Genomic DNA, 26,498 nt, shown 5'->3' with positions numbered 1-26,498 from the left:
TTAAATTAATATATACTTTAAAGACTCTGGACATAGATTTGTGTATTTGCCGATGCCTGACCCAGCGTTTTTCTGCAGTATCGGAGGCTTTTCTGCTGGTATCTGAACATCTCTATCAATCAGCCCACAGTCCTCTGATTCATTCACAGAACTGACTGCAAATCAGGAGACAATAATCTGGTCTTTCTATGTTATAGTTTATCCGGGGAGAAGATGCCCCCCAAAAAATGTTCAGGGCTGAACCATTAGTCCTGACGGAGGCATTTGTTTGCCATGTAGCCCAGTGAACTCCGGCTCATATCATGCTGACAACATAGTTCCTCCATCTGTTGAGTGGAGGCATGACTGATGGTGTTAGTTCCCTTTTTGGTGCATTTGATAAACATGGACATTGTCCTCTTTGCTGTAAATTGATGAAAAACTGTCAGTATTAGATTTCTCAGCTAGTATCAGTGATATTAATCAGGTCTCGATAAGATCAAGATTAACATTTGCTGTATCATATTGAATTTGTTTAGTTGTCTTGTGTTTGTTTTGATGTGTTGCAGTGATGCTGTGCGTTCTCACAGGATATTACTGTTCTCAGCTCTGGGCTACAGACAGCAGTCTGTTACTCCGCATTTCTCCAGAGTCTTTGTTACTTTAGTATATTCTGTCGATCAAAAGGCAGCTGTCAGAAGAACTGTGCGTGTTTGTTCTTTTGCACGTCTGCAGCACCGTCTTTTGCACAGCTGCTTCAAGTTAACGTCGACCTGGAAGAAGCGTGCTTCATTCAAAAGTGGTTCCTCCCTCTCTTTCTCTTCTTCCCTTTTTCCTTCCCTTTCGTCTTTCTCGATGGTTCGACCTTCTTTTCAAACCAAAACATCCCCTGTGCGCTGTTAATTCACACAGCCGTTAAGTCAGCTGACATGTCTGGAGGGAGGCCAGGGGTAATTCTAACCCAGGATCCAAACCCCTTGTCCTGGGCCTCTGCGTAGTGGGGTTCCCCTTGTGAGCTCTTCTCCGGTTCTGAGCCCCTGAGTTGGGGCGGGGAAGCGCTCCACACTGCACCTCAGACTGAACTACTTATGGAGGTGATTTAAAAGGCCATTCCACCTCGTCCCAGGAGTGCTGTCCCTCTTCTGCTTCCTGCTCTCTTGTAGAGAAGAGAGGGACTTTGCAGGTCAAGGGCTACTGGGTCATACTAGAGCTCTGCTGGTCAGAAAACCTAACACTCAGACATCTTAATGTTCCTTAGACCCAATTTATCATGCTTTCTACATTTGTGGAGAAAAATGAAAGCAATTTTCTCCTTCTTATTCAGGGATCAAATTCTTTGTTTTTATAGATTCAAAAGGCATTGTTTGTATTGTGGCTGCATTCAAAGACCTGGGGCAGCCATGTTTAGTCAAGGGGCCAGTAACCTTTAAACTTTAACCCTGGTCGAGCTGAGTTAGAAGAAGACAAATACAAAGAAGACGAAGAGCACAAAGATGAATATGTGTCTGGTTCCTCTCCAGGAATCCTCTGTGTACCTCTCGCCACTGTTTTCCTTTTTGGGCCTTACTGCATGAAAAGAACAAGATGACCCATTAGGTGTCAGCACGACCAACAGTCACACAGTTTTTTGGGTCCAAGAACATTTCACCACTCATCGTTCCTTATATGCAGCTTGGAGCCGTTCAGTGTTTTGATTGTCCTGTTGGACTTCACGGTGGATGGAAATGGTTCAGAGGAACGTAGAATCTCGGCTGCGGTGTGTTGAACTCCCTCCATCCACCCTGGGGAGGTCAGGAGGAGAGAGGAGATTCAGAGAGAAATTTCACCAAAGCAACTTCTCTTCTTTGGTTGTACGGTTTTTGCTTTCCATCAATTTCCACCTCCCTCACACAGATAAAAGAATACACAATTTCTGTACAGAATTCCTAATTCGATAGTTTGGTGCTTTTGTAGAATCTGTCTCTTTCTCTGGAAAACTTGGGATAATGATGTACCTCAGTTTTCTCCCACAAACCTCAGAGCCGGACTGGCTGCGACATGGGCAAAGCTGCTGTTCTCACCAGCCATCACACACTTCTGACAGCTAATTCAAGCTTCGCTCCAGGGGACAGTGGCAATTAAGTGCATTTTATGTGTATGTGTATACAGTGTGTGTGTGTGTGTGTGTGTGTGTGTGTGTGTGTGTGTGTGTGTGTGTGTGTGTGTGTGTGTGTGTGTGTTTGTGTCCTAAACCCTTTGGCCATTTGCTGTCAGACCTATGCCCATCGAAGGCTCAGCAGGGTTTCTCCTCTGTGATGGCCATTTAGGGATGTGACCTCGTCTTTCCCTCCATGGACACAATCAGACACACACACACACACACACACACACACACACACATATACACACATATACACACGCACACATACAGCACCTCTCACTGAGGCCCCTGGCCTGGTCTGATCCGGGTGGCAGATGGAATTAGCAGTAATTATGAGCTCATTAAATCCAGCCTGCTCTGTAATCCCCTGTAATGCCCAAATACTGCTGTGTGTGTGTGTGTGTGTGTGTGTGTGTGTGTGTGTGTGTGTGTGTGTGTGTGTGTGTCTGCGCGCGTGCGTGCGTGCGTTTTAGAAAAGACACTGTCCACACACCCATCTCACATTGTTCCATATCACATGGTGGAAACAGGCCTGATAAGAAATCATAAATAACATGGAAGAGGAAATTAATTTCTCTGTTGTGTGTACCCAAAGGTAGATTGTCTGCACAATCCAGTTTTTAATAGGGCCTTGTCAAGTGATTTACTGCAAGTGTTACACAATACAGCTCAGCAGAGAACCTGTGTTGGGAAGCTGATTAAAAGCCATTTTCAACAGCAGATTTGTTGCTAATCTTGCTACAAGTGCTCTAAGCCAATAACACGCCTTCATTAGAAAGTGGCAGAATCAGTGATTTTACTAAATGTCAACACATCATGTACAGCAGCGGTTCCTTGATAAGACCATAACTCTGCAGAGCTGCAGATGGAAACGAGCAGCTAAAACTACAGTTAGAATCAGCCTGCCTGCATCGTAAATACAATCACAGATAGGTGATGTATACCATGGTCACCACAGCTTATGTCTGTTGTTAAATATTCACACCATGTTATGTCTGTACCGGATTAATGTGTCAGAGTTTGAGACTTTCAAGATATAATATGGGCTGTGCCTCCAGAGGAACTATTTCAAAGCCCTATAAGGCATCATGAATAATCCTATACAGAATAACACAGCAGCTTCAAATCCAGTGTGACCTATAGAATGTTTTAACTCCTCATCCAAATATATTTTAATCACATCTCAATTTCCGCTCTTCATGTGACTGGAAAATAATGATTGTGATGGGACAATCTGCCGTGTTTATAAGCCACGGAGGTGATTCACAGGTCTGTCTGTCTGTGTGTCTGTGTGTGTCTGTGTGTGTCTGTGTCTGTGTGTGTGTGCGTGTGTTTGTGTGTGTGTGTGTTTCCTGGTGATAAGCTGCTGAAGTGGTCCAGGGACCCACAGTGTTAGCCATCTGTGCTCACCAACCGCACTCACACTCTCTTTTGATTTTATCAGGTAAAAGACCTCCAGCTATGTGAGCTCATCCTCATAGTTCTTCATGAATTTTATTTTGCTCTTGAATAATAAACGTTGCTGTACTGTACACAGTTGTGTTTATAAAAGAGGAAACACTGATATTGGGTGTGGTCAGTCATGCTCCTCTCCCTCTGAAAATGAGTCATTCCGTGTTTATGCCAGTGTAAATACTGAGAAAAAAACGCCATCTCTGTTGGGTTTCAGGTCCTGACTGGAACCTTTGGAGGAAGTTAAAGCAGACAGTTTAGTCATGATGTTGCTGTTGACACACACATTTTCTTTCCATGGTACTTTATCATCAACATTTCTGAATTATTCTCTGAGAAATCAGTGAAAACGTCTTATCTTGTTTCATGGAACTCAGTGCGGTTGTTTTTGTGTAGCAGTAAGGTGGAATGTGGTTTGTTGGTGGCATAATGGGAAATCATTCTATTTTAGCTGCATAGGTTCTTATGTATATGTAGGCAGATGTTAAGGCCAAACATCCTGCTGTGCACTTCCCCTACAAGCTGACCTGAAACCTGTCCACAGTACAATCAGACTCACAGACAATGCATCTCACTCATTTGTCATTTCTGTCACCCGTTACAGTCCCACATATTTTGTCTGTAATGAATCTAATGCCTTCAGCAGCCCGTTCATACTGTGTGTGCCCCCTCGGGTTTCCGAGCCAGCTGCCCAGTGTCAGTCTGGCACTGCCCCACTTTCCATTTGCCTGAAAAGGCATCACTACCACCAGGAACCCGTCTGATTTTGCCATTTTGGGTTCTGCCATGTGACACTGTGGATTTTTAATAGGAGTGGAAAGTTCCTGTCCACTGCAGGACTGCAGAAACACTTTCCATGTATTTAAACAAGTGAAAGAGTCTGTGTCCAAATCTCACCACAGACAAGGAAGCATTTAACCCCATGAACTCCTTTGTTCTTATCAGCATTGCATTGTACTATTCTTCATAAAACCTAGAACCTTCAGCTGTTTATCTCGATGTGCTTTTTTTCCGTTGCTGTTTTTCTGGATTTTGTTTAACTTTGTCTTGAATTAGGATGAAATCTTGGCTCTTGTACAGCATACTATTTCAAAAGCTAACATGCACCATCTGTCCTATATATTGTTGTCTCATCCGCTTCAGCAGACTTAATGTTTACTTCCTGTCAGCTGCTTATTGATTAGATAGTTTAAGGTCACATTGCTACACAGTCATAATCATTTCATCTTGCAGGTTCAGTGGAATATTTAGCATTTGATGCAAAGTGATGCATCATAACCTTTATGAGGACAGGATTGATAATGACATTATGCTCCTCCTTGCTATTGATCTACTTTACTTAAGTGCACTGGCATTCTCCATAATGTCCACTGACTATTGATGAGGTAATAACTTAATTGTGTTTTTATCAGTCCTCCATCTTCTGACAACGCAGCAAGGTCAAAATTCAGCATCACATTCATCCAAATGGCCTTCATGCAACTGTTTGTTAAGATAGAAAAGCTTATCAAGCGATACTGTTAACTCTGCCTCCTTAGGCTGGCAGGACTCCAACTCCCAGCAAGCGCTGCTTTAAAAAAAACAAAACAGGCAAAGCTGCTTTGTCTTTGTATTGGCTTTTTCTTCCTTCTCGATTTACTGTATTTATATATTTTTTTCTTTCTCCCATCCTTCAATGAGAGGAGAGGAGATCTCATAATGAACAGCCAAGAAAGGCCCCTCACGCTGAGATCAAATGAACTGGCTCCATTGTCTGAACAGTGGACGGACTCTGCTTCTTAAACTCTTTAGCTCGACTGCAGATTTTCAATCGTTCTTATGAGGCTCAGTGTTTGTGTGGGTGTGGGACCTCTCGACAGAAACAAAGAAGTCATGTCTCTGTGACAGGAGGATGTGGTGCACATTGACAATTGTGACCTTTATTATAATGTGGTAAATAATAGAAGTATTCAAACCATTTAAAATATTCTGCAGTTCGCAGCAGCCAGAGAGATGATGAAATGATAAGGTTGCTCTGGACAGATGACAGAATGCTTGACTGTGGCTTTTTTTTAAATTTGCGGTGCAGTTATAACGTCATGAGTGAAGACAGAGTAGGAAACCACTTGTGTGTAGCTGGCAGAATACACTGTGTCCATGTGGCAAACTCTCTGCTCAGCTGGATCTGGTTCTGCACATGGTGCACTGAAAAAAAGATTATCGGTCAGGTGAAGGTGAAGAATGAGTTTAATCAAGTGCATCTCAGTTTAATTGACATTTATTGCGGCCTAAATCAAATCACCATTGATTCATTCATTTTGCTTATACCATTATAGTCATAGGATACAATTCCTCAGCGTCTTGATCCTTTCCTTTGTTCTTGAACTTGCCATCATGTCTAAAGTCACAAAAGGACAGTGACCTATATAAGCACCACATGCTGATGTAATTTCATGAAATCCATTATTTAATTTGTTATATATATGTAACGTTGCTGGTGAAAGATCCAGCTCTTTCAGAATGTGTTATCACGCTGTAGCTGAGTGGTAGTAGCTTTTTGGAGGAAGCTGAACGGTGGGTCAGGCTCATTAAAATGAATATAAATGTGACAAGGATTGGGAAGTGGCTAGCTGTGAGACACTAGCTAATCTGATAGAGGGGCAATGTAGATGAATTAGCTGCTAATATTATCCCTCAGTCTCTGCAGCTGCTGCGGGGGAATGAAAAAGTTGAGGCGGAGCGAGGAGAGATTATAGCAGCAGATTTCAGCAGCTGCTGTTAAAGGAAGTAATAATGGAGAGGATTGAGGAGGAGGAGCTGAGTTGGTGGAAGTGATGAAGAGATGAGAGACAATCGTCTTAAGAGAGCGCAGCGCGTCCTGAGAAGTTGAGGTGATACTCTCTGTCACTTCTCCGTCCTCTAAAGCTCTCTTTTTCATACCAAGTCATTTCAGTTTTTTCTTTCTCCACATACCACTTCACCCTCTTCTCTGGAGTATTCTTGTGTTTCATCGGCCTCCCTTCAAGCACTGCCTTCCTTTCATGTCACCCAGTGGAGTTGATGATGGAGGAGTATAAAGGAGCTGGTGGAGCCAGATTTGTGTCTGCGCTGATCGAGGATCTCAGTTTTTTTTCAGGGGAAATCAGTTTTTCAAAAACCTGGATCAACTTTTACTGTCTCAAGACCTTCAAGCTATATGGTCTAAAGTTGAGAGAATTCGAGAAAAGATTTCCATCTAACAGAACTGACATAACATAACATTGACCCATCAAAGCTGAAGGCTTTCTAACTTATTGCCAACACAGTTGTTTTGAAAATCACACTGTGACATGATTCCTGAGATTCTTCCTGGCGTCCACATCATCTCAACTCTCATTTACTCTTTTACTCTCCTTCAGCCTCTGTCTTTTGGTCTCATCAAAACAATCAATTAGCAGCTTTTGTCATCTCTCCACCAAGTTCTGTGATTTCAAATACTTGATTTTGTATCTTTTCATGTCCTCTATAAGTATCTTCTCTTTTCTTCACATCGGACAGCTGAGTGACAATCCAACCTTGCAGAGACTGTTTGCACTGTTATCACGTCTTAATAATTCATCAGAGAGGGCATTATCATTCACGAAAGCACTGGTGCACACATAGATAGCTCTGAAAAACAAGAGACAAAGAGGCAGGTATTGTTTTATGGTGAAAACACAGCTGCTCTATCTCCTGACTGGACGTTTAATTCCCAGTAAAGGGCTTGTTTAGTGGAAAATTAACAATGGACACATGCATGCAAACAATTTTGGAGCCGATGAATCGACCTCTGTATGAGTTCAATGTCTATTGTATGTGTGTAATAAAGGGCCCATGGCAATCTAGTATGAAACAGCGATCAAGATCAGCTTTGATAGCAAAACTACATCCTAGAAAGTTGTTAAATCTCTGCATATTTTGCTGTAAAATAATCTGCTTGTTGATTAGATAATTCTGCATGTTTTCCCTGCAAACACTGTTGTATATAGATATTCCTTTTTTATTTCATCCCATAAAATCCTTGTAAAAATATTTTTAAAGATAAAAAAAAGTCACAATTTTATTTTAATTTATCTGTTTCCATGCGGCCTTTCACAAATAAAAATCACTTCTGTTAAAATTAGAGATGCACAAATACCCTCTATCTTTCCACTACAACACTTTATTCCAACTTGTTTGAGTGTTGAAGCATTTCACATTAAGACAGAAAGTGTAGCTTGGCTCTCTGTGTGTCTGGCTCAATCAAAGTTGGCCTTAATCTTAGTCTGGCATATAGACAAGGGACAGTCCAGATTTAAAATCTCGTCTGCTCTGTCTTTTTTTAATGTCTAATATCCACAGGCCAGACAGGGAGGACTTTCGCTCTCGCCCCTCTCCCCCCCGGTCCCCACCGTAAAGTCCCCCAGGGTGCAGTGTGACCCATACAGGCACCCAACTGGAAGGCCTACGCCGCTTTCTCTCCTCTCCATCCTCCAATGTGCCACAGTATACATGACCTCATTAGGGAAACCCCACCCTCTCGACTTGCTTTACAGTATCCTATGATATTGGTCTAACTTATTGACCCTAATGAGAACAAAACCCAACCCCCCTGACTTCCTCAACATGACCTATTTAATGTACACAGGCCAATGTGCACCCAAACGCCTCACACGTGTACCCCTGTTCCCCCCCACCTCCTCACCCCTGCAGGTCACTGTGCCGAGCTGGATGACAGATTTGTTCCAGTTATTTCTTGAGGTTTATATGACCTGATCTCTCACATTACTGCAGCTTTACTATTTGATACTGTTGAGTCGTCAGATAGCTTCAAACTCCTGACGCCACCAATAACTGAATCACTTGAATCTTCACTTTAAATCTCACGGGCCACACTAAGGAATCCATTGTCAAAGAAGCATAAGATTCAATTGACTCTTTTGTGTTATAGTATATAGTAAAAGTAACACCTCACCTATTCTCAGCTCTGAGAAATTAAAGAAAATGTTGGGAAACGTCCTACCCGACAATATTATAGAAAGTGGAATAAATTCCACGATCCAGCCCCTGATCAGGATCCGCACCAAATTATAATAAAATCTTCCCTGTGTCATGCCCCACTCCTCTTAAAAATGTCATGGAAATCAGTTGAGTAGTTTTTTGTAATACTGCTAACTATCTAACAAACGCAGATGAAAACAACCTCATTGGTGTGAGTAAAATACATGAATATAGAAATGTGAGATTCAGATTGAAAGCCAGATGGAGCAAGTATGTTGTAAGATTCTTTTTTTTAAAGAAATAAGTGCAGCAGCAGGCCATGGGGCCATACGTGTGATCCTCACACTTTTGGCCCAAAATTATGAGATTGAAGACAGGAATGTTCTGTACTCTAAATTCAAATCACTGAGATAAACAGGGGCACGGCCAGGACTAAAAACATTCCAATCAGCATTAGAAAAAAACAGATATACACTGAGGCCATACAATAGTGTTTAATAATATTCATCCAGGAAAGCATTGAACATCAAGGATTGCTAATATTTAAGTAAAAAATGCGTGTGGTAAAAAGACATACAACTAAGCAGATATGTGCCATGTGGACAGACTTCACAGTCCTGGCTCAGACTCTCCTCCTACATGCACTCGTGGGCGCAAGCATCAGTGTATATGTTCTTTAGTGCTATTTTTATGTGCGTGTGGGTTGAGATAATGTCAAGAGTGCTCTGAATTGCAGTTTGCCAAGTTTCAGGCAGTGTGAAAGTTAGGTATATAGAGCAGGCAGCTTTCTAAATGAGGTCTGCGTCTATGAATATTTAATCAAAAGACAAACGAGACAACACGGAGCCAAAGGCTGATGTAACTGAGCTGGTGGGTATTTCATGCACTGAACACACTCGGGGAGATATCTGACACAGATTCCTTGGTTTTCTAAGATATTCTTAGGTATGAGCACGTTTATGTGATCCATGTTGATGTTAGTGATCATTATTAGCTACTGTATACGCTCACAGGGGTTCATTACCCTTATCATAGACACTTGGCTCATAGGTGCATGCTCGATGGCTTTGGGACTTAGGGCCTGTCTCCTTTGTTTTGAACGTGGCCATTGTGATCTCTATGTGATGTAGGGGTAGTGGCAATCAAGTGACTATCTTGCCCTTCAAACACCCTTAAACCATAGTGCATTCAGGATCACCCTAAAAATGAAGGGGTAGATGAGGAATTAAACTCAGGTTGAACAGTTGAATGAGACTCCTTCTGACCAATGACCAAATCTGTGTACCAAAAATAGGAGCACACCATTGAATATATATAGGCCTGTTTTGATTTAATTGGTGGGGCTAATCCCCCTCTAACCATCTGAACAGTTCACCCTACTGTCTGGGTTAAACTTAATTGAAGTTAATTATTAATTGATAATGGTGTATGTGTTAGGAGGGACATTGCATCGTTCTCGTAGTTGTGACCCTTCAGTACATTAGTCCCATCTTTTTTTAGACATGCCAACGCCGCCCTATCACATGAACTCAAGCATCTCTTCTCTGGCACCTCCTGTCATGTTTCAAATGTGTGACACTAAGTACAGAGTCAAGTGGATTCACACAACTGAACTGTCAACGTTTAGGTCTGTGTGGTCATCTGACTCCTTTAAACCATTATCCATTACTTGTATCCAATTGTTTGAACGGATTGTTCAGCTTTGCAGCACAAACAATACCCCTGGGTGGAAATCACTCCTTTAATATGTTGCCTGACACTTCTTCTCTGTCGTTGTTTCTTGTAGCTGGGATGAGAGCAGCTCCATCAGCAGCGGCCTCAGTGATGGCTCAGACAACCTGAGCTCCGAAGAATTCAACACCAGTCCCACTCTCAACTCACTTCCCACCACTCCCATCGGCTCCCGCAGGAACTCGACCATTGTGGTAAGTACATGCAACGCAACACACTCATGACAGAGAGAGAGCAGCAGATCTTTAAGATCCATCTGATGCTCTGTGGCTTTGTGTGTCTGTGTTTATGTATGTGTGAAAGAGTCTGATTTAGGTCACACCTCCACCATGAGGCTCATATGACTGATGCAGTTGAATTTCAGAGGCAGAGAGACAGAGGGAGTTTGAAGGGAGAGGGGAAACCATGGCAACCAAAGCACAGGGATGCTGACAGCGCAGGTCTTTGTCTTCTACCATATATATTGAAGGACAGGTCTAGAGTGTGGCCATCTGCACACACACACACACACACACACACACACACACACACACACACACACACACACACACACACACACACACACACACACACACACACACAGGACCATCTGCAGTCCAGCATCCAGGCCAGCGAGCTGGAAGAACCGGGGCGCCTCCCTCCACGCCGAATCACTGGAGTCATAGCAACCATTACCCCCCATGGCATCATTACCATGGCAACAAACCATCACCTCATAAGGCACCCGCTATCGTCAAATACGCATGGCTCCTCTTTCTCTCACTGATGGCAGCTGATGTTTTCTCTTCGGTTTCTCTTTGTCTTTGTCTCCTGTTGATTTTAATTTTCCCACTTGCTTAACATCCTCTCCTCTCCCCTCCCACGTATTTTGTAATAAGCTCAACAGAGATATGAGGTTGAGGGGGAGAAGGGTAATAAAGAAAGGACGCGCAAAGAAGACATGTTGGAGGGAGAGGAAGTTAGAATCACAGCCAGAAAGTGGTGGTGGTCCATGTGGGTGGTACAAAAACCCGAATTTCCTCATTTCCACAGGGAGACGGACAAATTACTCAAGTTAATACACTTTGTACTATTGTACATGTGTGTTTTCATCTGACCATCTGTCTCATTGTCCACCTGTTTGCATTGTTATCCATGTTTTGTCCTGACTTTCTGACCACCCCCCCCTCCTTGTTTTAATAATCAGGGAATGTGTGTGAGGAAATGACAATGTTTTATCAACTGGTCAGACAGGACACACACACTCACACATACCTCCTCCTCCTCGTGTGATGTGAACCTGCCCATGGGGTCTATTGGTTTTAATAAAAAAGGAATTCAGCATATGAGCTTTCATGGGAACTGCATGTTGGGTGCAATGTCCTGCACTGGCACACACACACACAAACTCACACACACACACACACCTCCTGATGCATTGTGTAACTGTCAGTCCCCCACAGTGGGTGTTTAATCCTCTGTCATATGCGTCCTCTTATAGTCATCCTTTAAATATGTTGTGTATTCGCCTCATACACACACAGAAGACCTTCAGTCATGGGTTTCACATTTACTTTAGTTTCACATTCGACATTCTTTCTTATTGGATTATGTCAAGGCTGTGCTGTCTCTATATGTAAGTCAAGTGTGTGGGAGTCTTTGTGTCTGATCTTAGATCTGTGTGGTCAGTGTGTGGTGTGTGCACAGTACACACATGTGTATTTGTGGGCAGTTCCTCCCCTTGCCGTTTCTGTCCACTTCTCTTTTGAAGTGTTCAACCAGAGCATACAATAGGATTAAGCCGGGGAAGATGAGACATCAGTGAGTGAGTTTTTAGGTTGACTGGGTCAGACATGTTTTTCCTGCTCAGAGGGAGTCTGAGGCTCTAACCTAATATCTATCCCAATAACTGTGTTCCTCTGTGAACACTTTAGTACAGAATAGAAGGGATACAGTGTTTTTTTTTTGAATCACACAGGCTAGATTTTGAGTCACACAGTTGTATTATTTAGGTGGGGTTTCGAGGGTTACATGATTCTAGTACAAAGATGGTCGCCTTAAAATTAGACAGGCAGGGAAATTCATACCTTGTAATTTAGACAACCGGAGACACAGATATGTTTTATCTCCACAGTCTTTAAGTTTAATCTCACACACTGAATTCTTACACATTCTGTCAACATACGGTCTCATAGTATGTGTCTCTGTCCCTCTGTAGATGCGAACAGATGCGGAGAAGCGATCTTTGGTGGAGAGCGGCCTGTCGTGGGACACCGATGATGCCAAACCTGGCCGCAAGAGCCAGGGCAGTAGCGGCTACAACACAGGAAGTCTCAAGTCCGAATCGGCCAATAAATGGAAAAAGACGAGGCCGCAGCAGGGTGAGGGGCTGGAAGGAGGTAAAGGCGAACTGAAGAAGCCTCAAACCCTGGGTCAAGGAAACATGTTGAAGAAAGGAAGAAACCCACCCGTGGGAGTCACGTCCCCGATCACCCACACTTCTCAGAGTGGGCTGAAAGTGGCAGGTAGGTGGAGACACGCACACTGAAGACATTTTCAGATTTGAACAGTTTGTGTTTCACACGTTCACACCAAAAGAATAATCTCTGGAACATTTAGGTGAGGGGTGGCACCTGGGTAGGAGACAGGACATGAGGTATAAATTATATCCTGAAATATATAAAATAGTGTTTTAGTTTAGTTTCGTGTCTGTTGTGTGTTAGAAACACGCCCACTCACTCAGAGTGATTTTTCTGGACATTCTCTATGGGCTCACTCGGACATTTTCCAGACTTTTCTAGACTCGGGGCTGGCAGGAAAAAGAAACCTGGAGCAACTGACTCGGACATTTGTGTTTTCACACACAACCCCCTCAGAACATTTTATGAAATGTCCAAGTTCAGTTCATGTCTGAGAGTAGCTAAATACACACACACACACACACACACACGTGGTGCGGTATAATATCTGTTGCTTAATTTTTAATAGTTTCATAACCTGAGCAGACTCACACATTTCTCTGGCTGTCTTTTAATATTCCCGTCTCTCTGGCAGCTCCACACCCACACACACAGTCACAGACACACTCTCTGTCTTTGTCCCACACATTCATCCACAGCTGCAGCCCACCCTCTAGGCCTTTAGAAAGTGGTGCCATGTATCAAACGCCCATCACCACCCACTCCCTTCCTGCCAGCCACACACACACACACACGCACAGCACTGACCAAGTGTTTTTCTATCCAAGCTTTATTTTTGTGTCAGACAGAGACAATTTATAGCACTCAGATAAAGGCCTTGTACCCAAAGCAACTGGACCAGACACAGTGTGTGTTTGTGTTGCTAATAGTTTATATGCATGTGTGTCCACTGTGCAGACAGGTCGGAGATTGTGCCAACCTTAAACAGTGTCACCAATCACACTTCACACACACACACACACACACACACACAAACACGCACACTCACACACACAAACACTCCGACTGACACACAAAGAACACAATAGTGAGGATTGTGCGGCTGCATTTAAATCTCACCATCTGTGTGCTGTTTATGTAAGCGCACGCACGCACACACACACACACACACACACACACACACACACACACACACACTTATAGACAACCAGAACAACAGGATATTAGTTGTGCTGTTGTGTGCCAGTCTAGTTGGGCAGTGTCCGTGTAAACACTCCTCTTTCTCTTGGACCATGTTTGCATTGCCAGCTGCTGAAGTGACAGATACACCAGAGTGTGTGTGTTGAAGCATCACTCTGCTATTGTTACTGATGTCAACCGTATGAACCGTATGAGACTTTCAGAGGTTAATTAATCAGATGATGAAGTCAAGTGAAAGCAGAGTGGAGATGGATCTCGTAGCTCATCATTGAGGAGGAGCTCATGAATTTAAATGAATGGTTGACATTCTTTGAAAGTTACGGAGGTCAACGAGCACTGTGTCACAGTTCAATAATACTGTGTCTAGAACACACCTTCTATAGTACGCACGTTCTGTATACCAACCACAGTTTGCTTTTAGTGTATAATGATGATTGATTGTTTGATTTGATTGTTTCTTACTAATTCAGTATAAAATAATAGCTCTCTTCATTCCAAACGCCTCAATTTGCCTCAGTTTTATAAGATAATAAATTGACTTAATGTTGAATGCACTTAATATTGCTTAAAATGAAGATGACAGTGATTGTTCTGTGTTGCTCCCTTTGAAAAGCTCTGAGTTTGAGTGTAAAATTGAAATTACTGAGACATGACCTCTTCGAAGTAAAAACATTATTGAATTCCAAAAAATAATTAATACTTAATTTCTAGTTTCTTAGTTTCTTCTACGTATTCTGAGCTTTGAAACCACCATTCTCAATTGCGTTTGTTTTCAAGTTTCCAGAAAAACAGCCTCACCTCTATTTTACTGCACTGCATTGTGGGACAATATTAACAGTACAGTCAAACATCAATCTACTTTAATAATTAGTTATGGCACTGCTAGAATCAGTAGTTTTCAGTCTGTTGGCTGGTGATGCTCATTATTGTCACACATCAATTGTTCCCATGTACACACAAATCAGCACTGATATTGTTGATATCTCAACAACCACAAATATAAACTCTCATGTTGATGGTCGATTGGAGACAATGTCAGAAATGTGGCGGTGAGCCCCATCTTCACTCCAAACTTTCCTCCTTCTGCTGCTTTTGCCCACAGTCGCCCTGTATAGAAGAAGACTTAAGGATTATTATAATGAGCCATTTTCCTTAAAAAGCAGCAATATGAAGGATTTCTCCCATCAGACACGCAGGCCTCTCGTGTTTCATGATACACGCCCTGTGTGTGTCAAGCTGTGAGCTCCACTGTCTCCACAGCCGGTGTCTGTAAATCAGGCTCAATTTATGTCACAATTAATACAAACGCCTGGGATCCGTACTCAACAGTGTTTGTGTGTTTCTGCAGCCTAACGTTCTTGGACCGAGCAGTGTTGCGGTTTTACGATGAATTGAGTTTATGACTTGACACGTTAACTCAATTTTCACATTTACAAAAGAACTGCGAGGCTAATGTGTTGTCAGTGTCACATTCCTATAAGATCTGATCACTGGTAACTGTGAGTGTGTGTGGTATATACGTGTCTTGTGTGTATGTGTCTTTTGCGGGTTTATAAATACCTTTAAGTGACTCCAGATGTCCCCAGGCGGCCCGTCGGTGGGTCTCATTCAACAGCAGCTCTTTGACTCTGTTAATGCCGTGTATATAAACCTCCCATTACATTCAAATTAAGAGCGTGGGTAGCGTAGACTCGCACTTGTGTGGGTGGTACATACAGTGCACATGTGTCTAATAGACTGCTGTTTTCTCTCATAATGACTTCCAAACAAATCCAATTAATTTGCCACTTGGGAATAAAATCACAGCCGTTCCACCGAGCCATCTCTCACTCCACCCTCTGTCTCCAAAGAGTCTTCAAAAGAGGAGAAATTCAGCCACATTGTGTTTCATGCCGTTTCGTGCCCACAGACACGCTTCGTGAACACCGGTTTTCCACAGCCATATTGCACATGTTAATCCCAGCACTCCACAGCTGTGACACGCAGACGTGCACTTAGTGGAAAACCAGAGGGAAAAAACTATTTTAGTTCATAGGGATGGAAAAGAGGAGTAACTGCATGGTGTGTGTGTGTGTGTGTGTGTGTGTGTGTGTGTGTGTGTGTGTGTGTCTGCAAACTGTCTGTCTGCTCGGGCAGGGATTTGCTTTATCAGCTGACAGTCTGACCTTGTAGGCGTTCAGATAACTTATCATGTCCTAATATGGCTTGGTTAGTCACTCGCCACAAGAAACTGACTGTTCAGGCATTAGTTTGTTCATGCTGCTTATCAGTGACATCATTTTCTCCTCTACCTCTTCAGGTACAGTCAGATCAGATGGGAAGCCCATGGATAAGTCCAGGTTGGCAGTGAAGACTTCAGGTCTTCAGCGCTCCTCCTCTGATGCTGGTAAAGATCATAGGAATGGCACCGGTGGTGGTGAACAGCGCAAACCTCCATCTGGCCTGGTCCGGCCCTCAACAGGTGGAAACTTTGGCTTCAAGAAGCAAACCACTAATGGGACAAACCATGCCAGTGCGTCTGCTGTGATGAGCACAGGTGGCAGTTCAATACCAGGCGGCTCTGCAACTGTGGGGAAGGTTCCCAAAACATCTGGTATTCCGGTCAAACCCGGGGCTGGTGGTGGTGGTGGAGGAGGAGGACGGAAGACAAGTCTGGATGTTTCAAGCAGCGATCATAGTGGTTTTCTGTCCCCAAATGCCAGGACGTCTCTCCAGTACCGCTCTCTGCCTCGTCCTGCCAAGACAAGCACACTGACTCTAACCCGACCGAGCTCCGCACGCCCAGTAAGCACCACCATGGACACAAGCTGTGGACTGATCAAGCCCTCCGCTACAGCACCTCTGGGCTCGAGGCTCAAAGAACCTGCCTCAGGGTTTGGTTCTGGAGCAGGGTTGAGTAAAGGAGGGAGCCGTGGGATTCCAAGTCCTAGTCCTGTCAATCAAACAGACAGAGAGAAGGAGAAAGAGCGAGCCAAAGCGAAAGCTGTGGGGTCTGACTCTGAGTGTGGAGGTGGGTCTCTGAAGGGGAGCCCTGCTCAGACCCCCTCAGAGAGCGGAGTGAAGCTACAGGGACTGAGACCTCCCAGTGGTAAGGGCATTGACCTGCCCTCACCCAACACACACAGGTACCAAGGTTATAAACGTCAATATAAACATACACAAGCAGTCATTTCTCAACTAGCACACACACTTTCAAGATAATAAGAATATGCATTTGCTTTAATGTTGTCTGATATTTTTTAGATTATCTGGAGTACGCAGCCTCGCTAAGCCTCCATCTATGGCACCTCTCGACAAGCTCAACTCCAACAGCCTGGATGTGGGCGTTCAGGACTCACTGCCCCCGAAAATCCCCCCCTACTCTAAGCTCCAGGACCTGGCTTGCTCAGCAGGCAGCCCCTGTCTCACTCCCAGCCCTGCCCCGTTACTCAATGTGAACTCGGCCTGCTTCTCGAGCTCTGGGATGGGGCTGGGCCCGAGGCAGGTCTCTTCTCTTGGGGTGGAAGGGGGCAGGGGGAGCACTTCTCCCCTGCTCTACCCCCGTCTGTCTGGGCTGCATCGGAGCATGGAGTCGTTGCCGCTACAGATGAGTTTGGCTCCAGAGCCCCAGGGAAGAGGGAAGAATAGGGAGAGGGAGAGTTTGGTGCGAGGCTACACCACCTTAGAGTCCAGAGACAAAGAGAGACAGGAAGACAGAGGCCCCCCTCCCAGCTGGAGCTCAGGAAGTAAAGTGTCGCTGACTCTCACAGACAAGTGAGTTCAATTCTGCTGAAAGATTATCTTCAATCATACGTGCATAGTTTTTGTCATCTAGGTTTCTTCCCTTCTGTCATGTAGCTCCACCTACTGGTTAGCTGAAGAACTACAACAATGTCATTGATCGTTCAGGGAAGGCCCCGTACACACCTGGTATTAACATGTGGTTTTCCACTTGCGATCAGATTACAAAAAACTTTGAAACTTTTTTTCAATGCTGCAATCAAATGTTTTCATCGTCTTTTTGAGTGGGCAGGTGGAAAGGTGTGTTGTTTTGTATTTTAGGATGGCAGTGGTGATTATGAAGAGTGAAGAACTAAAAGTATTTTCACTTAGATGAGAAAAGAAAAATCCACAAAAATGAAAACAGGAATCATATATTGAGAATATTTTAGAGGCAAGATGTTTGTGCATGTGTGTGTGTGCGTGACTTAATCTAAAAACTGAAGACAGTATGTGCAATATGAGATGTTAATTATTCTCCAAATTATTAAGAAACATAATTACTTAGTAGCACATTTGTCGCATATTTTTTTGGCTTAATGAGAAGACAAAAAAACTTAAACCCCAAATAAAGGCAACGGCCTGGATGCACACACACACGCACTTATATTCTGAGGGGTCTCCAGGCTGTTATTACTGCAGGACTATTATCAGTGTTGTGCGGGCCCTGCTCACTGAAGACATAATTACTGGCTGACACAGCTGTCTCACTGTGCTGCTTTGTGCCCGCTGCCTGTTCTTGAGAGTTTAATAACTCACTGCACCACTGGTTAAATAATGACATTGTTTAATCTCTGCAGCTCTCAGAGAGACAGAAACACGCTGCCAAAGAAAGGTTTATGGTAAGTTGACACACACACACACACACACACACACACACACACACACACACACACACACACACACACACACACACACACACACACACAGCTACAGGCTTCATACACACTTACTGTGATTGTCACTCACATAGATCCCATTGATAAGATCTGTTCTGAATGACAGACTGTGTTAATCCTGCCTGCAGGGTCCATACCCATCAGCCCCTTTGCTTGTATTCCAAAATCTGGTCTTAATTCCCCAAATATTTTATCTAACTTATGTTGTACTGGCAACATTTTGTGAGTCTTTCCACTCAGATATTGGCTCTGTATATGTAATGAGTAAAGTATGTGCAGTGCAGTACCATGTAAATGCCTAACTGTAGTTGGGGCAGAGCATCAATTTGGTATCAGTGTTTATCTTTTTTCTGTGTAATAATATTTTCCCTGAGATATCAGGGTTCACTGTAGAGCTTCAGCTACTTTGTTTTTTTTATTTTCAGTAAATGTGCAATTTTCTCAATCAGAATAAATGATTCTAAGAAAATATTGATAATCATCAAAGTTCATGCTTAAAAACTCAAATAAATTCACTTTACTATCATAAAAATGACAAACAAGATACAAACAGTAAAGGTTTCCATTATAAATGCCAGAATCACCAAATGTTTGTCATTTGGCTTGAAAATTCACTGTGAAAGATTTAACACATGTTAATAAAGGTTTAGGATGAACTATTGTTGCAGTTGTAGCTCACGTCCAAATGTATAAAAAGGTTGTTTTTTTTAATGTATAAAACCTTTCCAGGTGCACAAAAATGAAAAATTAATTGTAAATGTTTGAAGGATTTTTCAGTCTCTGTATTACATTTACCACAACATCACTGATCTTTCCTCTGAATGTGTGGTTTCAGCGGTGGCTCCCAGGTTGAGGAGGAAGGGAAGGAGAAAGGAGAGAGGAGACACTCTCATTCTATTCTCAGTATGACCGACTCGCTCACTCTTCCATTGATGTCTTCACCCACCTCCTTGCCCCGCACCTCTAAGACCAGTATGGGTGAGTATGTACACATGTACACACACTCCAAAGTACACTGAGTAGAACGATGCATTTTCTTTAACTTTATGCATAAGATCAGTAGAGCTGCGGTTATTCTTGATAGGTTTATCCTTCCGCACGCCAAGTGTGGCTCAGTGCAGTCTTCCCCTGTTGTCCCAAATATTTAGCAATGTGACTTTAAAAAAGGCAAAGACATAGAAGAAACAAACAGAACAGTTTTGGCACCAGCTCATTCCTCCCAGGAGCAGCTCTTTGGGCTTATGCACACTTATCAAACCAATCACATATCTTCCCTTTTTAATCTCCCTCCAGGCACCATCTGGGAATCTTTATGCTCCCTCATTAATGTCATTATTGACATTGGCAGACTCCAGCCTACTGCTCCATATATGTTGCTGGATGAGTTAAAAGGCGGGGCGAGTATGAACTAGTCATAACTCTTTTTCCTTCGACCCTCTGGTTTCTCATTAGTACCCAGCCCTGTGGGCGGACCTCCGAGGATGACTCGGTCCAACAGTATCCCAACACACGATGCCTCTCTGGAGCTGTACGCAGCATCTCCACTGGGCAGCACGCTGTCGCTGGCTGAGCGTCCACGCAGCATGGGAATGGTTCGCTCTGGATCCTTCAGAGACAAAGAGCCTGATGAAGGTGAGTCCGCTGAATTACTGTGATATTACTGTTACACAATGTTCTGTTTGGTGCCGTCAGTTTCTACTTCATCTTGTCGTTGGTTTATGTTGTTGCTCTGAATTTTTTCAGTTCATGGGTCTGTGCTCTCATTGGCATCCAACGCCTCCTCAAGCTACTCCTCGGTGAGTGTGGGCAACATGCAGAATCAGGTAGATACAGTTCTCTGTGTGTGTGTGTGTGCGTGCGTGTGTGTGTGCCAGCGTGTGTGCGTGTTAGTGTGTAAAGTGATGTTATCCTCTTGTTTCAAACTTTCACACAGTGCACGCTAGAGACAAGACTTTCTCCTTTGGTATGCTCTGCACCTTATTACACCTTTCCTCTTACTCTCTTCTTTCTCTCCTCCTCCCTATCCTCTCCCTCATCCTCTTCCTCTCCTCTCTTCCACTCCTCTCCTCATCTCCTCTCCACTCCTCTCCTCTCCCTGTGTCTTATCTAATATCTTGACTTTTATTCTCCCCCTGCTGCTTAAGGCTGAGGAAAGGATTCAGGGAGAGGTTAGTGTTTTCTTTCCTGCACTTTCTCCTTCTCCTTTGTCTCTAAATTTTCTTTCCTTTCATTCGTCGCCCTCATCCCTGTCATCTGTGAGAGAACAAGTCTGCCCCTCCTCTCATGAACGCCATCTACCCAAGTCGATCAACTAATGCCAGATTTTCTCAGTTTTAATAAAGTTTGTTATTTTATAATTAAACATTCTCTATTTTTCTCACAGCAAATCCGCAAGCTGAGGAGAGAGCTGGAATCATCACAGGAGAAGGTGTCGAACTTGACCACACAGCTGACAGCAAACGTACGTTTTCTGTTAACATCATTCAATAACACGACAGTGCTCACTTGCATTAACTGCCTTAATGTTTTGTTTTTTTAATATTTCTAACACAAATAACACATTTCATTCACAACTGCATTTTCACTCTAAAAGGCACATGGTCATTTTGCAAATGTCCCTTGCAGTAAAAATAACTAATTTACCAGAAAAACAAGAATATCTGAAAACATTAAATTCAACGAGTGCTTAGAAATAGAAGAAAAACGATCTGATAAGGAAGTTATTTGAGTGACATCTTCATGTCGTTTTTTAAAGTACAAAATGTGACCTTTTACCCTGAGGTAACTGAAGAATTAGCAGTAGCCCCTCCCTCTAATTTTACACCCCAATACTTGTCATTCATCTTGATGAGCAGACTTCTTCTTTGACACTTGCCCCGAGGCTGAGGTAACTGACACTCATAGAGACACAATCGGTGTCGAACATGAGATAGCAGGCAAAGGAGGAGCAGTGTCAGGCTGCATTTAGCTTTGTGCTTCTTCGTTTCTTTCGTTGATTTTCTTCATTTTATTTTTTTCCATAAATAGAGGAAAGTTGAACTGCACTGTACATTAAACCTTTTTCAGCTTAGGTTAGAGTTTGTGAAAGAACATCAGTTCTTTGTATGCAAGTCAGTGGATTCAGAGCTCAATACTTTACCTTCCACAATCTTATACATTTGTGGTAACGTCTTTATTTAGTCTTCATAGAAAACGGTGAAGAGACACAGAGAGTAAGTATCCGAGCTGTGGTATGTCAGTTATAAATCATTTCTGCGGCGTCTCAGCACATTTCTTATCCGTGTAGGGCGTGAAGAAAGCTAACCTCCACCTGAACCTTTCCCCAAGCCTCTCTCTCCATCTCACTCACACACACACACACTCACACACACACATATATACACACGCTGCATCGCCCTCTCTTTCTACTCTGCAAGGTTGTTTCTGAATGACCATCCTGTCAGCATTTTCATTGGTGCAAGTGCATGAATACATCAGAGGCATTATGCAGTGCACTCAATCAAGTGTGTGTGTCACTGGTTTGCTTGCATGCTTGTGTGTGTTCCTTTCTGTTGGATTTTTTCATTCTGTGTGACCTATTCTGTGACGTAAATGAATCAGCAAAACTGATATAACCATCACAGCATAACTGGATTAATGACCTTGCAATATTATTTTAATGTATTATTATATTCTACAAAGAGAAATGAGGGAGGAAGTGCATTTTCCATAGAAAGCACCCTGTTAAATCAAGGAATAAGAAAATGTAAAATTAGGTTGAATGTACATGAAGTTCTGGTTAGTCATAGTCTCCCTGCTCTTTCAAAAATGACTAACAATTAAAAGCATTAGTAGACTTATATATTTCTAATTTCCTGTTATTGACAATTAAATAGAAAAAAGACAAGTCTGCCTGTGATTTAGTCCTTAGCTCATGTTTTTTCTTTTTCCAAACAGGCAAATCTGGTGGCCGCCTTTGAGCAAAGTTTGACATTGATGACCACTCGGCTCCAGAGTCTGTCAGTGAGCCACGAGCAGAAGGTAACATCACCCATCAAGTCCACACTTCACTCCAAATACAAACCTGAATTCCAGCTGCATTCCATCGCTTTGCCAGTGTTATGAGCCGAGCACCAAGAGACGGCGACATTAGTTCACACATGGAGTGGGGTGACAATGTTCATAGTCTGCAGTGAGGAGCTAAATATGATATATATATTAGCAAAGGGCCCACTGCAGTTCCACATACAAAACTCATGTGAGACAGAAGGGGACAGAAGATCAATTAGGGATGGATAAGCTCAAAGTAAACTCAGTTTGCATGTGTACTCACAGCAAACAACATTCCTGCATTCCCTGGTCTTTTGTATCAGTTTTGGTGCGAATATACCCATCAGTACTTGAGGCGGTGCTCTGTGGTGTGAGTGTGTGCAACAAAGTGTGCAAGGGCTCCCTCTCCAAGCTTCATGCTTTGCTGCTCCCACTGAAAGCCCCGTCTAGACCACTCCAGAAAAAGTCTTTGTTGTTTGTGCCAGTGCACTGACCTGTGCAGCTCAGCCCGGAGCACAGGCTCTTTAACCTTGAGGAGATGGACCGGGTGGCTCCATTTATAGCAGCTTTAGAACACAATGGGCAGCACAGTGAGGATCTGCTGTTCTGAACTCTTTGTCCTTGTGAACTTCAAACATAATTTAAGAGATCAGGCCCAGCAGGTGGATGACCTCATAGTGTGGGTTTGATTTTTAGTGCTTGAGTAAAACATCAGGTAAAACCACTCCTTATTTTCAATATTTAAAAAACTTTTGATTTCAAAAATCATCATTGTAGTTATCAGTAGTAATAATACTACTACTAATAATATTTGTATTATTAGTAGGAGTAGTATTATCATTATTACTTGATTTGATTTATATTACACCTGTAAAAGCAGAGCTTACAAAGGGCTTTGACAGGCAAAGCAGACCCATGATTATCAGGGCCAATCACAAGGATCCGTTCACACTAATGTCAGCGGTAAAAAAAATAATATTTGAAAAAATGAAGGAAACATTACATTGCAAACAAACATTACATGTGGTAAACATTACATAAAGTCTGAAAGAAATGGGTTTTAAGAAGTAATTTAAACGAAGTCACTGAATCAGCCAGTCTTTGTGTGAGTTCTATTTGTAGTGAGACGTATTCATGGAATGTAAAACATTTTAAGGATTTTGAATATTTATTTGAAGTAAAAAAGGTTTGAGTGAAAACAAATCTCAGTTGCACAGCTCTGATATTTGCAAACAGATGCAAACGGATCTGCCTGAACTGAACTGTGGCATTTATTAATTCGATGTCTGTGCAGGACACGGAGCTGGTGGAGCTGCGGGAGACAATCGAAGACTTGAAGACCAGGAATGAAGAGGCCCAGGCTGTTATTCATGTAGCTTTAAACAATCCAGATAACATGAAAGGTTTGGAGATTCACCAACTGATACTATTCACTCTCTCTATCTGCACATCTGTGCCTTTTTTTTGATGTAGTCTTTTTTTTTCCAGATGTGCAAATTCGACGTCAGAACTCATGTGAGAGCATCTCAAGTCTTAACAGCCTGACCAGTTTGTCGAGTGTCGGTAGCTTGAAGGACCAAGACGCCAAGAAGAAGAAGAAAAAGAGCTGGGTAAGAATGACTGCACTCTGCTGGCAAGATAATATCCTGGTGTTTGTCTACGTTCAATCTGTTTCACTTCATAATAATGATAAAAAGTAGCGTGGAAATTAAAGTGTGACCTGTCCTCTTTATTGTAAATAAATACACTCAACCATTGAATATAGTTCAGTAGTCTGTACATCTGCTCCTCTGTCTCCATGTAGCTGAGAAGCTCCTTCAACAAGGCATTCAGCATCAAGAAAGGCTCCAAAACCTACTCAGACATCGAGGAAATCGCCACCCCCGACTCCTCGGCTCCAAATTCCCCAAAGATGCTTCATGAGGGGGGAGAGGGGGGAGAAGGAGGAGAGGGAGGGGAGCTTCACCCCTCAGCCCTCAAAACCTCCACCTCTGCCACCTCCTCTGTGTAAGTACCAATAAACACTGTACTCCAGCCCCTAGCTCAGCAGGGAGAGAGACACTTTTAACTTTTGTCTGACTAATATGTGCATCCTAACCCCTCCAGGATCATGGAGACAACAGAAGAGGGGGACAATGAGGAAGCAGCAGTGTCAGATCTACGCTCAGAACTCTGGGTGAAAGAGAGGGAACTGACGGACATCCGACTGGAGGCCTTAAACTCCGCTCATCAGCTGGAGCAGCTCAGAGATGCCATGAACAACATGCAGGTTTGTTTTGCTTGTATGTGCATGTCTACTAAAGTATATCCTGAAAATATTTGTTGGAGAGATATTGCATTTATGTGTCAATAATTTACATTTCTTCCCTGCTCACGTTCTAGTCAACTGTAGAGAACCTGAAGGCAGAGAACGACCATTTGAAAACAGGTGAGGTCGCAGGCTCTGGCCCCACCTCCTCCACCTCCCAGCCCTCAGGCCTGGCCTCTCTTCTGGGACCCTCACTGAGGCAGCCAATGAGCATGCCCCTCACCAAGTCCTTCAGCCTCAGTCTGAATGATTGTAAAGATCCAGGTAAGAGTCAAACAATAAGCTCACACACACATTATAATAATAAGTTATATTGAATTCATCCCTTGTTTCCTCTTCTCTTTCAGACGTGTCTTCAGTTGACATGTTGGGTGTTTCTTCCTCAAGGGATGAGGTGTGTGCACGAGTTCTGGTCGGCATTGGAGATCAAGCAGAGGTAAACACAACATAACGAGAATTTGTCATGTTCCTTTGGATATAATTCTAGAAATATTAAATATTATTTTTTTGACAAATGACAAAATAGTGAAATAAATATATTATATAAATATATTATAATTAATTAAGCATTGAAAAATTACCAAAATAGTCAGAAAAGAAATAAATGATTTACCGTTTCTCTCCCTCTCTGTGTCTCTGTAGGTCAGTAAACAGCAGCAGGAGCATTACTTGGGATCAGTGCTGGTCAGTGCGAGGACGGACTGGACTTGTCTCGATTCTCTTATCGCCAAGATCTTTAAAGTAAGTCAATAATTGTCTCTGTGAGGATATCAGTGTAAAAATAGATCCAAATGAACACATTTTAACTGTGGTGATTTTCATTATTTTCCCCTTCTGTTCAGGACTACCTAACTCAAGTGGACCCAACAGCCAGTCTGGGTCTGGCCTGTGATTCACTGCACACGTACCAGCTGACCCAGGGAGTGCAGAGGGTGATCGGTGGGGACAGACCTCAGGCCTCACCATATCGTTGTCTCAGCAGTGGTCAGGCTCGGATAATTGTCACCCTGAAAGGTTAGTGAATGTCCTCAACTGATAATAGAAAGGATACTTGTATTAGTACTTTGTCACTGTAGTACCAAACATGTTGATTGGGTTTCTTTACTCACTTATAAGCAACCTCTTGTTTCACTAAATATTAACTTTGAGACATTATAGCTGTTTTCAGACATGTCCTGGGGACTTCTGTGGTTTTACTTTCACATATGAACAAATCAGCGGGGGGGTTTTCTGCTCAGATTTATGTGTTTACAACAGCAACAAATTTTGCTTAATGAACCATTGTATCCAGCCTTGTGCATGTAAAACCCAATTTTTGTCTTCTCTCCTTGTTTCTGTCTCTCTCTATAGGTCTTAGAGAAAAATGTGTTGACTCACTTGTGTTTGAGACCCTGATTCCTAAACCCATGATGCTGCACTACATCAGCTTGCTGCTGAAGCACCGGCGTCTGGTTCTGTCCGGGCCCAGTGGGACAGGGAAGACGTATCTAGCTCAGCATCTCGCCCACCACCTCCTGCAGCGCAGCCGGATCGAGTCTGCTGATGCCGACCACGAGACCTGTCTCCTGGGTAGCAGCGCCGCCGTCACCTTCAACATGCACCGTCAGACACAGAAGGTAACGCAT

The 26,498-nt window shown here is 43.1% G+C and overlaps 1 protein-coding gene across 13 annotated transcripts in view; it reads left to right on the top strand.

Annotated features, from left to right (window-relative positions):
- Positions 1-26,498, top strand: part of nav1a (neuron navigator 1a) — an 83,036-nt gene that overhangs the window by 52,040 nt on the left and 4,498 nt on the right. For 5 of the 13 annotated variants that reach the window (XM_069526024.1, XM_069526025.1, XM_069526026.1 and 2 more), the window contains 21 exons: positions 10,335-10,473; positions 12,477-12,783; positions 16,178-17,003; positions 17,122-17,631; positions 18,438-18,479; positions 19,372-19,514; positions 19,989-20,168; positions 20,280-20,359; positions 20,470-20,499; positions 20,681-20,704; positions 20,920-20,997; positions 22,473-22,556; positions 23,860-23,968; positions 24,054-24,175; positions 24,370-24,572; positions 24,672-24,834; positions 24,948-25,137; positions 25,221-25,309; positions 25,516-25,614; positions 25,716-25,887; positions 26,224-26,489. In XM_069526024.1, the coding sequence (XP_069382125.1) occupies positions 10,335-10,473; positions 12,477-12,783; positions 16,178-17,003; positions 17,122-17,631; positions 18,438-18,479; positions 19,372-19,514; positions 19,989-20,168; positions 20,280-20,359; positions 20,470-20,499; positions 20,681-20,704; positions 20,920-20,997; positions 22,473-22,556; positions 23,860-23,968; positions 24,054-24,175; positions 24,370-24,572; positions 24,672-24,834; positions 24,948-25,137; positions 25,221-25,309; positions 25,516-25,614; positions 25,716-25,887; positions 26,224-26,489 (3,856 nt within the window). The remainder of the gene's footprint in view (positions 1-10,334; positions 10,474-12,476; positions 12,784-16,177; positions 17,004-17,121; positions 17,632-18,437; positions 18,480-19,371; positions 19,515-19,988; positions 20,169-20,279; positions 20,360-20,469; positions 20,500-20,680; positions 20,705-20,919; positions 20,998-22,472; positions 22,557-23,859; positions 23,969-24,053; positions 24,176-24,369; positions 24,573-24,671; positions 24,835-24,947; positions 25,138-25,220; positions 25,310-25,515; positions 25,615-25,715; positions 25,888-26,223; positions 26,490-26,498) is intronic. The other 8 variants (XM_069526030.1, XM_069526034.1, XM_069526037.1 and 5 more) reach the window with 5 other exon arrangements.

This window comes from Paralichthys olivaceus, chromosome 6 (assembly GCF_024713975.1).
Source record: "Paralichthys olivaceus isolate ysfri-2021 chromosome 6, ASM2471397v2, whole genome shotgun sequence".
In the NCBI taxonomy this organism is placed as follows: domain Eukaryota; kingdom Metazoa; phylum Chordata; class Actinopteri; order Pleuronectiformes; family Paralichthyidae; genus Paralichthys; species Paralichthys olivaceus.
The sequence above is the reverse complement of the archived record's forward strand: the minus strand, read 5'-3'. Positions and strand labels throughout refer to the sequence as shown.